Below are 13339 nucleotides of genomic sequence, written 5' to 3' on the forward strand. Positions count from 1 at the left end.
CGCCCATAGAGAGCCTCGTAAGGTGCCATACCGATAGTGTCCTGATAGCTATTGTTGTATGCAAATTCTGCTAAGCTCAGATATTTGCACCAACTTCCCTTGAAGTCTAAGGCACATGCTCGGAGCATATCTTCGAGTACCTGATTTACTCGCTCCGTCTGTCCATCTGTCTGAGGATGGAAAGCTGTGCTGAACTTTAACTTCGTGTCCAAAGCTGACTGTACACACTCCCAGAAGTGTGATGTGAATCTACTGTCTCTGTCTGATATAATGGTTCGTGGGACTCCATGTAATCTAACGATCTCCTTGAGATACAACTGAGCTAGCTGTTCCATGGAGTAGGATGTCCGGATAGCTAAGAAGTGGGTTGATTTAGTCAACCTGTCGACTATTACCCAGATGGTATCAAAACCATTCGTGGTTCTGGGTAATCCCACTATAAAATCCATAGAAATGTCTTCCCACTTCCATTCGGGTATCTGAATGGGCTGCAAAACTCCTCCTGGTCTCTGATGTTCTGTCTTAACCCTTTGACAGGTTAGGCAGATGCTGACATATCGAGCGATGTCTCTCTTCATCCCAGGCCACCAAAAACGTTTCTTCAAGTCCTGATACATTTTGGTGGAGCCAGGATGCATCGCATAGGGAGTCTTGTGAGCCTCCTCTAAAATCTTGCTTCGTAGTTCCTCCTGATCTGGAACGCATAATCTGTCACCAAAGTACAACACCCCGCTAGCTGACGCTCTGAACTCTCCACTTTCTGTTTCTGCCAATCCTTGCTTGATTTTTTGAATTTTAGGATCCTGTTCCTGAGCTGTCTGGATGTCGCCAAGCAAGGTAGACTCTAATGTCATAGCAGAGAGCTGTCCGTCTATGAGTTCGAGACTGAAATCTGTGATCTCTTTCTGTAGGGACGGTGACATGGCTGCTAGAGATAATAGAGCAGCACTGGACTTTCTGCTAAGTGCATCTGCTACCCTATTTGCCTTTCTTGGGTGGTAGAGGATGTCTATATCGTAGTCCTTGACCAGCTCTAGCCATCTGCGCTGTCGCATATTCAGATCCTTTTGAGTGAAGAAGTACTTCAGACTCTGATGATCTGTATACACTCTGCACTGAGCTCCATACAAGTAATGTCTCCACATTTTGAGAGCGAACACCACTGCTGCAAGCTCAAGGTCATGAGTGGGGTAATTCCTCTCATAATCCTTGAGTTGTCTGGAGGCATAGGCGATCACCTTGCCATTTTTCCTCAGCACTGCTCCTAGTCCCAACTTCGAGGCATCACTATATATATCGAAGCTGTCTGTATTTTCTGGTAGAGTCAGAATAGGTGCGCTGGTCAATCTTCTCTTTAGCTCGCTAAAACTGTTCTCGCAGTCCTCGGTCCACTGAAATTTTCTGTTCTTTCTGGTAAGAGCTGTCAGTGGGGAGGCTATCCTGGAGAAGTCCTCTACGAATTTTCTGTAATAACCTGCTAATCCCAGAAAGCTTCTGATCTCACTAGCGTTCTTGGGTCTTTTCCAATTACTCACAGCTTCTATCTTACTGGGGTCTACCATGATACCATCCTTTGAGATGACGTGACCCAGGAAGGCTACCTGATCTAACCAAAATTCACATTTTGTGAACTTGGCGTACAACTGGTTCTGCTGAAGGGTCCGCAGTACTATTCTCAGGTGCTCTGCGTGTTCTTCCTGAGTTCCTGAATAGATAAGAATGTCATCGATGAACACGATAACGAACTTATCTAAGTATTCTCTAAATACCCTGTTCATGAGGTCCATGAAAGTAGCTGGAGCATTTGTCACGCCGAAGGGCATGACTACGAACTCGTAATGTCCGTATCTAGTCCTGAAGGCTGTCTTGGGTATATCCCCTTCCTTGACTTTCACCTGATGATAACCTGATCTGAGGTCTATTTTAGAGAACACTGCTGCTCCCTTTAGCTGGTCGAACAGGTCATCTATTCTGGGAAGAGGATACCTGTTCTTGATCGTGACTTGGTTCAGTGCCTGGTAATCTATACACAGGCGCATGCTCTCGTCTTTCTTCTTCACGAACAATACAGGCGCTCCCCATGGTGAGTGACTAGGGCGTATGAAGCCTTTGTCGAGCAACTCCTGTAGTTGCTCATGAAGTTCTTTTAGTTCTACTGGAGCCATGCGGTACGGTGCTTTGGAGATAGGATTGGTACCGGGAATGAGCTCTATCTCAAATTCAATCTCCCTGTCTGGTGCTAAGCCTGGTAACTCTTCAGGGAAGACTGCTGGGTAGTCACATACGACTCGGACCTCTGCTAGCTGTCGGTCCTTGTCCTGACCGATACTGACTACGTGTGCTAAAAATCTCGTACATCCTGAATCCATTAATCTCTGTGCTTTCATAGCGGAGAGAAACTTTTTGGCCTTTCTCTTGGGTTCTCCGATGAACTCGAACTGTGCTTCTGCTTCAGGTTGGAATACGACTTTCTGTTTACGGCACTCGATGGAAGCCCCGTATTTGATCAAGAAGTCCATTCCGAAGATGACATCATAGTCAGTCATATTTAGCACTATCATATCACAAAAGAGTTCTCTGTCTGCTATAATGACTGGCACTGCTCTGAGCCAGTGGGTGGAGGCCATTATTTCTCCTGAAGGCAATGTCGTCAGAAGCTGACGACTGAGTACCTCTGGGGGTATCGCTAATTTCTCGACAAATGCTCTGGATACATAAGAATGGGTTGCCCCAGTATCGAATAAGACAGTTGTACTTTGCTGTAAAATACTAATCTGACCTGTAACAACTGTCGAGGCATTCGCTACGTCTTCTCTGGTTAAGGAGTAGATCCTTGCATTCGTCATAGCTCGAGGGGCTTCTAGTCTGCCCTGGCTGATGTATGGACCATCTAGAGCGGCCTGCATCTGATGTAACTGGGTTGGCTGGCCTCCGTACTGAATCGGCTGTGGTGGAGGAAGACTAGTCTTGTTCGAGCACTGCTTAGCCATATGCCCTTCTTGTCCACATTCAAAGCATCCTCGGGTGCCCTTACGACAAACTCCAGGGTAGAATTTCCCGCAAGTAGCACACTTTGGATAACTGGGTTGTTTGCTAGCTGGCCCTCCTTTTGGGTAACTCCCTGGCTTGCGCTTATTACTAGAGTTCCCTTTCCAGTTGGAGCTGTAGCCCTGCTGTTTCTGAGTGCCTGAACCTCCTTGACCTTTAGATTCTGTGAGAACTTGCTTCTGCTGCTTGATATTGTTCTGGTAGTGCTCGGTGGTCAGAGCACTGCTGACTAGTTCTTCGATGGTCTGCGGCCTGTGAACGCCGCCAGCCACGTTCAATGCTATTTCCGGCCTCAACATCTTGAGCATCAACCGGACTTTTTCTTTCTCTATGCTGACTAGTTCAGGGCATAGACGAGCCAATCTATTGAATTTCTTCACGGCTTCCTCAACTGATAGGTTGCCCTGACGAAACTCAGTGAACTCGTCATAGTGGTGGTTTGTGACCCGCATGTGAAAGAATTCTTCAAAGAACTCCTTCTCGAAGTCTGCCCATGTCATCTAGTTTACTGGGCGCTTCGCTCTGATTCTCTCCCACCACATGCGTGCATCTCCTGTCAGGCAGAAGGAGGCGCACTTCACCTTCTCATGTTTTGGCCAGTCCAAAAGCTCCATCGTACTCTCCAGTGTTTTGAACCAGGCTTGTGCATCCCATGGTTCACTGATGCCTGAGAAGTTCTCGGGCTTGACTCTCTGCCATTGGATCATATAGGCTTCTCTCTTTGCCTCTACTGCTGCTGGGGCTACTGGTGCTATAGGCTGGACTGGTGGAACCTCTAAGACTACTGGCGTTGCTAAGTTTGGTTCCGGGGTGACTGTGGGAGTATTCTGCTGATTAGCCTTTAAGGTGGCTATCTCCTGTTGTTGTTCAGCTAACTGCTGCTGTAACTGAGCCACTAATGCTATAAGGTCTGGGGAAGGCACTGGACTGCCTACCTCATGCTGGGGATCAGTATCTGGTGCCCTTCTAGCTGGGCGTCCTCGTGCCATTCTAGAGACATAGAGGACATACATAACTAATACAATCATAACTGCATATCTATTGTTATCATGTCAACTACTATCGTGAACAAGCATGCTTTAGTTATATCTAAACATGAAAACCAGAAACATAGAGAGAGTGAGAGACGTTCTTACTTGGAAGCTGTAGGTTCAATGCTGATGTGTGTGTAGGAAGTATGGAAACTGCTCTGATACCACTCTGTAATGACCCACCTTCTACTGGCTAAGCTGTGAGGCCGATCATTACGTAATGTTGTGCTAACTATTCCCTGACCATCATTGAATCTAGATGCGGAAGCTGTGCTAATTAAAATTTTTGCTGAACTATTATCTTTTCTCTATTCTACTGGTGCTAAGGGGTACAATCTGAGCTATTTATGTCGTTATTACCTCCCCCCATGGTCAAGGAACCTAACTGAAGGTTTCTGGCTAATGTCAGGCTTCCTAATCGATCCACGGATCGATTGATGGGATTGGATCAATCCAGTGATCGATCCAGCCTGCTACTGTATGGTGAACTTGAGTTGGATCGATCCAGTGATCGATCCAGCACACTACTGTGCTCGGGGCGATATTCTGGATCGATCGGCTGATCGATCCAGGCTGTTCAATCGATCCAGTGATCGATCCCCGACCCTTCTGTTCGCGATAGAAGACATCCGGATCGATCCAGTGATCGATTCCAGACTTCTCTGTTTGCGACAGAATGCGTCTGGATCGATCGGCTGATCGATCCAGAAGCTTACTGTTCGCGTACGAACTTCTCAATCGATCGGCTGATCGATTGAGAAGCCTCCAATCGATCGGTCGATCGATTGGGATTTCTGATTTCGTACTGGAACTCTGATTTCAGCACTGATTCGTGCCAAATACATATACATAAGTTCTAAACTGACTAGGAAACATCCTAACATCACATAATTAATGTCCTAAGCATGGTAGAGTGTTTAATTTACTAGTTCATGGCATTTAAACATACTAAAGTGCGAAACATGGTAAAATGCTAAAAAGTTCCAATGATTTAAACAAAACTTGCTAGATCCCTAAGATCTTTATTCCAAGTTCCTGCCCACACACATCTTTATCGCATTGCCCTCCAGCCTCCGCTAGTCCATCTTTCCTTTACCTTTATCTGCAGTATAAGGAAAAATATCTGTAAGCTTTCGCTTAGTAAGAAACCATCTACCTCACAAAAATATGCATACGATGCAATTCATGTTTTTAAAGAATGCTATTTAAAACATATGCTGAACTTTACTAAACATGGCATGGCATGGCATATAACACGTAGAACTAAGAAGCTGAACATAGCAATAAAAGCTACTCATAAGCTAACCTGTGTATCCATAAAAAAAGAGCTAAACTGATGTAAAAGCCGAGCTAAACTATTACTGATCTGATGCTAAGCTGTACTGAACTCACATAGCTATTTATGAAGTTTTGAAAACTAATTACATAATATGTGAAAATACATAATCATGCTGCTGTTGGGCCCGACAACTGTACTTGCTGTGCGCGCGTCCCTAACTAGACCCGGGTTTGCAAGTCCCGAATTTAGTAGGGTTACTAGGTTATCTGAACCTAGGGACGACTGTGGGAGCCCAACCCAATGGATATCTAATCCGGTACAGTGCCACTGAGAAAGTAAAATACTGAATATAGCTAGTTACTGCTTATCCGGCTATTTCTAGGTTATCTGAACCCAGAGCTAGGTTGTCTGAACCTAGAGGCAACTGTGAGAGCCCACCCATCGGACCGTAGTCCCCTATAAGCTGTAATAAACTAACTGTACTAAATAAATGCTTCTATTGCATTTAGCTGGGCTGTTAAAATTCCTAAGTTGCATTTTGTTGTTCTAAGCACTTTTATCGAACACTTGGTGTGCTCTAACCCTCCCCTCTATTAGGGAGACCATCTCTAGGCACCCGACAGCGTCTACATCCTCCAACTGTAAGGGAAGGACGTGTCCAGCCCATCTAGAGGTGCTCACTAAGTCCCTAAAACCGTGAAGTGGGTTAAACACACCCTAGGTGTCGAAAAGACTGCATATAGCTAATCTAAAGACATACAATCAAATGAAAAAAAAAACTACTCATACTGCAGGTGAGGGGTTTCTTACCTCTTGTTCGGATTTTCTTATGATTCTAATCGCTAGATCTCCGGAGGAGACGATCCTTTCGACGATCTTCTCGCGTCCACGCATTCCTCTCGCGGAGGGGAGCGTCCTCGTGTCGAAGTTGTCGCCGGAAGGTGCCCTTGGGCGGAACCCTAGCCTTCCTTGTGGTTGGTGCCGAGAGAGGAAGAAAAGAGAGGTGGGCGGCGGTGAGGTTTTGAGGAGAGGAAAAATCACGATCCAAATAACCCTTCACTTAATTATTTCTTATTTATATTAAGTGATCTAATTCGCCCCAACTCCAACTTAAATAAAATTGATTCCCTTTCCTTTCAGCACGGCCCTGCTGGGTTCACTTGGTTACTAGAGTCACCCTATAAGACATAGAGTTCGCTAGGTCCCGGGTTCAATTCCCGCGTAGGCTATTTTCGTTCTCTATTTATTTTTGCTACTTCCGCTACTCTAAAAATTCTGTAAAAATATCCTAAAATTCCAGAAAAATCATAGAATATTTCTAAAATAGTTTTGAGAATTTTCGGGCGTTACAAATACATATACTTCAGTTTAGTTGTTTACCTTTAGAGTCAATTTACAAAGACGTGATTCCACCCAACCTTTCCTGTTCCAAAGGTCCAAATCATTTTCAGCAGTCCTATAAATCTCCAGATAATTTTTGTAGGCTTCAAAAAAGGGATAACGCTCAAACAAACAATCCCGTCAGTTTTGCTAGCCTCCATTGCCTGACACATTGTCCACCATAAGACACTTTGAAGATAGATAAAACTTGTCAACAAGATTGGAGCAAACAAAATAAAATGTATAGAATTTATGAGATCACACAAAAGTACAAACTGGGTAACTAAAAAGAAGGTATACATGTTTGCTATTATACATATTTGTTTTAGGGTTCATGATTTCTAAAATTCAAGGGACTGTGGTAAAGTGGCACCTAAATATTTGACACCAAGTGTAAAATTTGTTCAATGTCTCTACATTGATTCAAACTGCGAACAGTCTGCTCATCAACATTTTGTAATATTAAGTCATGTGAGATATCTAGGTCCTGAAAGGTAATAGATATGAGAAATTATAAACAACTGAGAATATCGCAATGCTACAAAAGCACATTGAATCAGATTTAGTAATTCCAGAAAAAAGAGGATATGAAGACAAGCTTTCTCAACCACCAAAGGAAAGGTTTGACATCTTAAAACAGAATCTTCTTCACACATTAAAAAAAGACTAGTTTGAAGGAAAAAAAGATAACTTACTTCAGGAATGACCCAAAGTGATAGTTTAGCATATAGAAGATATATGGAAACTCCATTGAGCTTAAACTTCATTACAAGGACATAAGCCACTACAACAAAAACCCTCATAGACATCGGTTTTCCACCGGTGTCTATTTCATTTTCGACCGATGTCTATGAAGCCGATGTAAAAGGTCTACCATTTTAGACATCGGGTTAAAACTGGTGTAGTATCACTTAACGACACCGGTGTTCGAATCGGTTATTAACCGGTGTAGTATAACTTAACAACACCGTTTCATCAACGGTGTAAAACCGATGTAATATTATATGTTAATAACACCAGTTTTGGCAGCGGTATACGACCGATGTAATATTAGTTAATAACACCGATTTTGCAGCGGTGAAAAACCGATGTAAAATCGATATTTTTTAACAGCACATTGATTTCCAAAACAATGAATACAGTAACAAAAAAAATACACAAATATTCACAAATTATACAAATATTCTTCATTCAACAGTATCCATAAAATACACAAATATTCACAAATTACATAAATAATCTTCTTACAACAGTATCCATAAAATACACAAACATTCTTTTTACATCAAAAGTTAATAGATATCAGAATCAAGGTAGAACATTCTTTTAACAACACATCAAGGTAGAACCGCACTTCAAATGTAATCTAGCATGAATTCAGCCCACTCAAACCGCACTTCATCAATTTTAACTCTGGAATACTTGAGATTTGTAAACTCTAAAAACACATAAATAATATATTAGTAAACCAAGACTAAAAATCATAGTTGAAAGAGAGAAGAGAAGTCCGTTTTAGACCAAACAAATGGTATGCTGCAACTTAACTTAAGAAGACCGTTTCCACAACCTCCAGATTCCTTGGGTGGCCAAGGAATGTTGCTTCCATGATTCTTAGCCTTGTTATCAGATTCAACGGTGGATAAAGATGAGTTATCTGGTCGCTCACCTATGGAACGTCTCCGTCTTTTCCCAACAATTTCTCTGATGACATACTTCTTTGCCCTCTGTCTCCTACCAGCCATGGAGGAATCAATTACAGGTGTCTGAGAAGCAGATCCCTTTACTATCTTTCCGCAACAATCTAAGCAAAGTTTGTAAGAGCAATTTGAGCAACTTCTATGAAAATCCACTAGTGAAGTCCTGCAATAATTATTGGTTCCAAGGGGGAAACAAGAAAAGAAAACAATATCAATCAAGTGAACATTTTAATGCATGATGAGACGATAACAAAGAACAGAATATGACCTAAAAATTAGAACTTGCTAAAGTAAAATAGAGGCACAAGTTTACAAATGACCATTTAAGAAATAGGGTCAGGACACATTATTCAGTTATTATGTCCATTATTTCAGAAACATAGCAAATTATGAAATTCTCATAGGTGTTACAGATGTGAAGACATACCAGTTAACAAGCTCATTGTGAGGCTCATATACTCGAAGAAGTACACTAGAAAATCCACCTTCTGGATGATAGATCGATCAAGAGGATATCTAACTGGAGGAAGAAACTAGGCAATTGTTTTGAAGCTTACCTTGATCCCCTTGCTTTACTTCCAGTTCATTTAATTGGTTCTGATAGATATGTTTCAGCAAGGGAAGCAATTCAGATATCAAGCTATATGTGTGCTCCTTATTATTAAACTTGTTTTGACCATTTGCCAGTTCCTGAAGATGATACAAATTGCATATGCACATAAAATTGTCATAAACCCAGTCTAACACCAGACTAGGTTTATGATAATTTTGATAAGTACTATGATTTGGTCACTCCTGATACCAGTCTTGTTAGTCCTGAGACTGATGCTAATCCTAAGACTAAAGAAATTGCAAAAAAGATGATGATAGTGGGTTTATGGTGCATACAGATAAAGACAGAAAATAGACCTTCAATTAGCATGGTTATCAACATGTTGGAAGGAAGCATCATGGACCTGCAAATGCCACCAAAACCAGAATTCAGTTAGAGTGCCATTTGAAGATTATTAAATGATGCAATATTATTTTTGTTTCCACAGTATTCTGAACAATAAAACAAAATCAAGCTTGTATAACATTTGGCTTGAATGTAATCTGTGATCAAAGTAATTTCTTAATTCTGTTTTGTGTGGTGAGATTATATTGGAAAACAAATATTGTTTAAATGCTTGTTGACCTCATAATGTTGTAAAAGAGTCGCAAAAATAATTGTTTATCATATGGCAAGCTAGTAATAGGGAGATATATATTCCCTTTAGCACCCATAACAGTCAACAGGATAAGATAGTCCATTCAGATTAGAGAATTATATGGGAAAGATAGTTGTTGTTCTTTCCAATTTCCATCATTTTGATTGCAGAGGTGAAGAGTTTCTGTCTACCTCTAATTTTGTTTGTACATAATAACAACAAAGAGAACTCAAAATCCAAGTACTTGTTAACCCTCATATTATAAGCAAAATCCAAGTACTTGTCACCTACAAATACAATGCATTTACTTGTGTAAGTAAAATAAACAATGAAAATATAAAATTAATAAAAATAATTTAAAAGATTGAATATCATACCAAACGAGAAATAGATGAAGTATCATTCCATATGCACTAATAGTAGTTTTCTCTTATTGTCAACTGCAAATACATTTGATATTTGTTTAAAATTTTAATAACATGATAAATATAAAAACTTAATAATATTTCACTAAAAAAATTAAAATCATACTAGATGAAAAGGCCAAACTATCATTCCTCCAAGTGCATCCTCCAGATGATAAGTCCAAGCTATCATATTTGCCTTTCTAGTCAAATGGTGTGGTAGAGGATTGACAATCTCACAAAAATCCTTGAGATATATTTCTAGTCAAGTGGTTGTCGAGTAGATTGTGATCAATCCCAGTGAAAGTGTACCTAACTTTTAGTGTTCAATTTTCATTCTGCAACAACAGCAAGTGTTTTAGTAATCATTATCAAAATTAAATGTTAATGGAATATCGGTAGTAAAAGCTAATAAGGCATCATATCGGCAAAAAAGTTATGCAACAATCTCTTTCCTAGTATATTTGAATGATACATTGAAAAAAAAAGTCTATGTTCGGATAGGTTGAAGGCTTCCCTTTTTTTCCTAAAATATTTAGTTTTATGTTAATAAGAATATTAGCAAAGATAGAGCAAGGATTACGGTAGGTTAAAATTTTTAAACTACATAGAAAATACATAAGGCAAACAATTCCGTGTTTAGTTGTTAATATAAATGTTGGTATCACAATATGGTAAGCACATTGATAGACTGAAAGAACTATGTATGCAAGTCATTGTTGGTAGTTGTTGCCTCAAAAATGCTATTTTAGTTTTCTATTTTATCAAAATGATTTTCTTTGGTAAAACAATGCAAACATGCCCCTTCTCGAGCAAACTAACTGTGAAAAAGATGAATACTTCAAGATGGAAGATATTTAGCACCAAAAAGGAAAACATGCAGTAAAAAGGCTCAGTTTCCATTTCAAAGACCAAGCTGAAGATAAAACATAGTGGTCAATTATTTTTTAATTGAAGATCAAGCAAGTAAAATAGTAAGGTCATTAAATTAATTATAAATTATTACCTCATACTTAACTCGTTCTGATAATGGTACTTCACTAACTCAAACAATATACATGCAAAGACAAGAAAAGATAAAGAGGAAGAGAAGATAGATAAAATCCTAAAAATCTCAGTTTGTAGTAAATGCATTCTATGCGTGCCTAAATACTCTTGCAGCAAAAAGGATCATATTACATCATTGCATTAAACTGACACAAATATTTTAGCATCTTTGTGCTAAACCATAATATTTCAAAGATGAAAAATGAAAGGAAATTTAGAACAAAATTTTAACATCAAAATTAAATCAACAAATCTATATGTCATCATCTTCTTGAATAGAGAGAAAAGATATAAACTGTGTGATAATACAATAAAAGTGATGACAAAACTAAATGGTATCAAACCAATTCATATATATGACATGTTGTATAATAGTCAATGTTTCTCATAGAATATGTTAACTCAAAATAAAGTTATAGTCATCTGACAATATTTTCTTTTGTAAAACAACAAATGTAATTTTGCAAATGATACCACTAGAAAGTTGGTAACTTACAAGATTCTGCTTCAATGCATTTTCCCTAAATACTTTGAGGAAATTCATCAAACACATTGCATGCATCAATCAATTAATACTTGCAATCAAGAGATCAAGAAGATGAAACTCTAATATTTTTTAGCTTCCACTATACTTGAGTTTCTAGGTTACACATGCAAGTTTCTAGGTTACCTGGAAGAGATGAAACCAAATCACTGCAGGTTGCTGCAAAGTATTGATGAAGAGATCACCAATCACTGCAGATGGTTTCCTGATAGATCAAATTCATTGTGCAATAACCCTCTGCTAAACCCCTCAGTCTACCATCTAATTAGCTGTGCTTTACTCTACATTTTGTATCAGATGGTTATGCCTCTATCTAATTTGTAATTCTTGAGACTTTGCTTCTTCTCTATATGCTAGGGAAAAAACTCTAAATCTCCTATTCAATCGCTGCATAAGTCAAATTCAGTAAAGAATTTACAATATATAGACTTTATCAATCAGTTGCTGTGTGAAGCATGCATGAACATGGCCTGATCTCACCTTCCATTTCTCTCTTTTTTTTTAAGATAATAATAGTAATTTAAGTAGCAGGTTTTGATCGAATTGGTTGGTTTGTCAGCTTCATACAATTTCCAATACATGGATTGTCGTTTAATACTACTTTGCATTGCTAATGCTAAATGCTAACCTCGTTGACTCATTTTCACAAACAGGAAGGGCGCATGGATGCATCCTCCTCCCAACGGAAGCAACGCGGCGGCGGCGACGACCGTCTCCCCTCAAAGCCTCGACCCGCTTGTTCGTCACTGCCGCGTGGAGAAAAGGGTCCCGCGGCGTCGAAGGAGGACGTGGAGGAGTTCTTCGCCATCCTGCGCCGAATGCGCGACGCGTCGCAGTTCGTGTCCGTTGGGCGAGGCACCGCGGCGTCGGCCAGGTGGGGCGCGTCGTTCGAGTGGGAGGACTTCTTCGGGGGCGGCGCCGAGAAGGTCGCCTGCGAGGGGGGCGATGGAGCTCGAGCGGTGACGCCGGCGGTAGATGAAGAGGCGAAGCGACCACAGGGCATCGACCTCAACGCCGATCCGGGGCCCGAGGCGGAGGGTGTGGCGGTGCCGAGCCCCCTCGGTGAGTATACCGCCCTCTCAGTGCTTCCTCCGGCTGTTTCCTAAAATCAAATGTCGCTGCTGCTCTCTAATTGGTGATATCCTCCAGGTACCCGCGCATGCTGACCACGACCTTCCGCATGGGGCTGGCCAGCGGCTGGGTGTCCTCAGCGTGCACGACATCGCCGTCCGCGGGGTGGTCGACCGCGGGGTAACCGAAGGCAGTAGGGGTGATCGCATGAGCGACGGAGAGTGCAGCTGAGATGGAGGAGCCGAGATCGGCGGGCGAGAGTGAGCTGCCATCACCGCTACCAATTCTGGAGGCGGCGTCGGGGGGATGGAATGCAACTCCGTCACCTCGTCCTCCATGGGTTAGGTTGCCTACGCTGCTACCCTCTGCGTCCTTAGTCAAACAAAAGGCAAGCTGTGCTGTGCATCGATCTAGGAAGGGGAAGAGGGAGATGAGGTTGAGAGAGATGGTCGGACGGGTAGCGGTGAGGAGGAAAGTGGTGGTGGTGTTACGAGACGGCGTGATATAGGTTTAGGTTTGGAGTAAAGAGTGAAGTGTTACAAATTTCGGCTAAGTATTGGTGAGAAAATTAAATTATTTTATTTTATCATAGACACCGGGTTTTAAAAATCGCTGTTAAAATCGGTGTCTATTAACAAAAAAAAGGCG

General features: G+C 41.1%; 1 protein-coding gene across 1 annotated transcript; it reads left to right on the forward strand.

The window, feature by feature from the left end:
- The first annotated feature begins 12282 nt into the window (after window positions 1-12282).
- On the forward strand, window positions 12283-12726 carry LOC122048240 (protein NEGATIVE REGULATOR OF RESISTANCE-like). The gene has a single exon (XM_042609834.1). It carries the CDS (start codon window positions 12283-12285, stop codon window positions 12724-12726), a length of 444 nt encoding a protein of 147 aa, XP_042465768.1.
- The last annotated feature ends 613 nt before the right edge of the window (window positions 12727-13339 follow it).

Source organism: Zingiber officinale, chromosome 2B, assembly GCF_018446385.1.
Source record: "Zingiber officinale cultivar Zhangliang chromosome 2B, Zo_v1.1, whole genome shotgun sequence".
Taxonomy (NCBI): Eukaryota; Viridiplantae; Streptophyta; class Magnoliopsida; order Zingiberales; family Zingiberaceae; genus Zingiber; species Zingiber officinale.

Coding starts and splice junctions, on each gene's coding strand:
- LOC122048240 (XM_042609834.1), top strand. CDS start 12,283: ATGGATGCATCCTCCTCCCAACGGAAGCAACGCGGCGGCGGCGACGAC.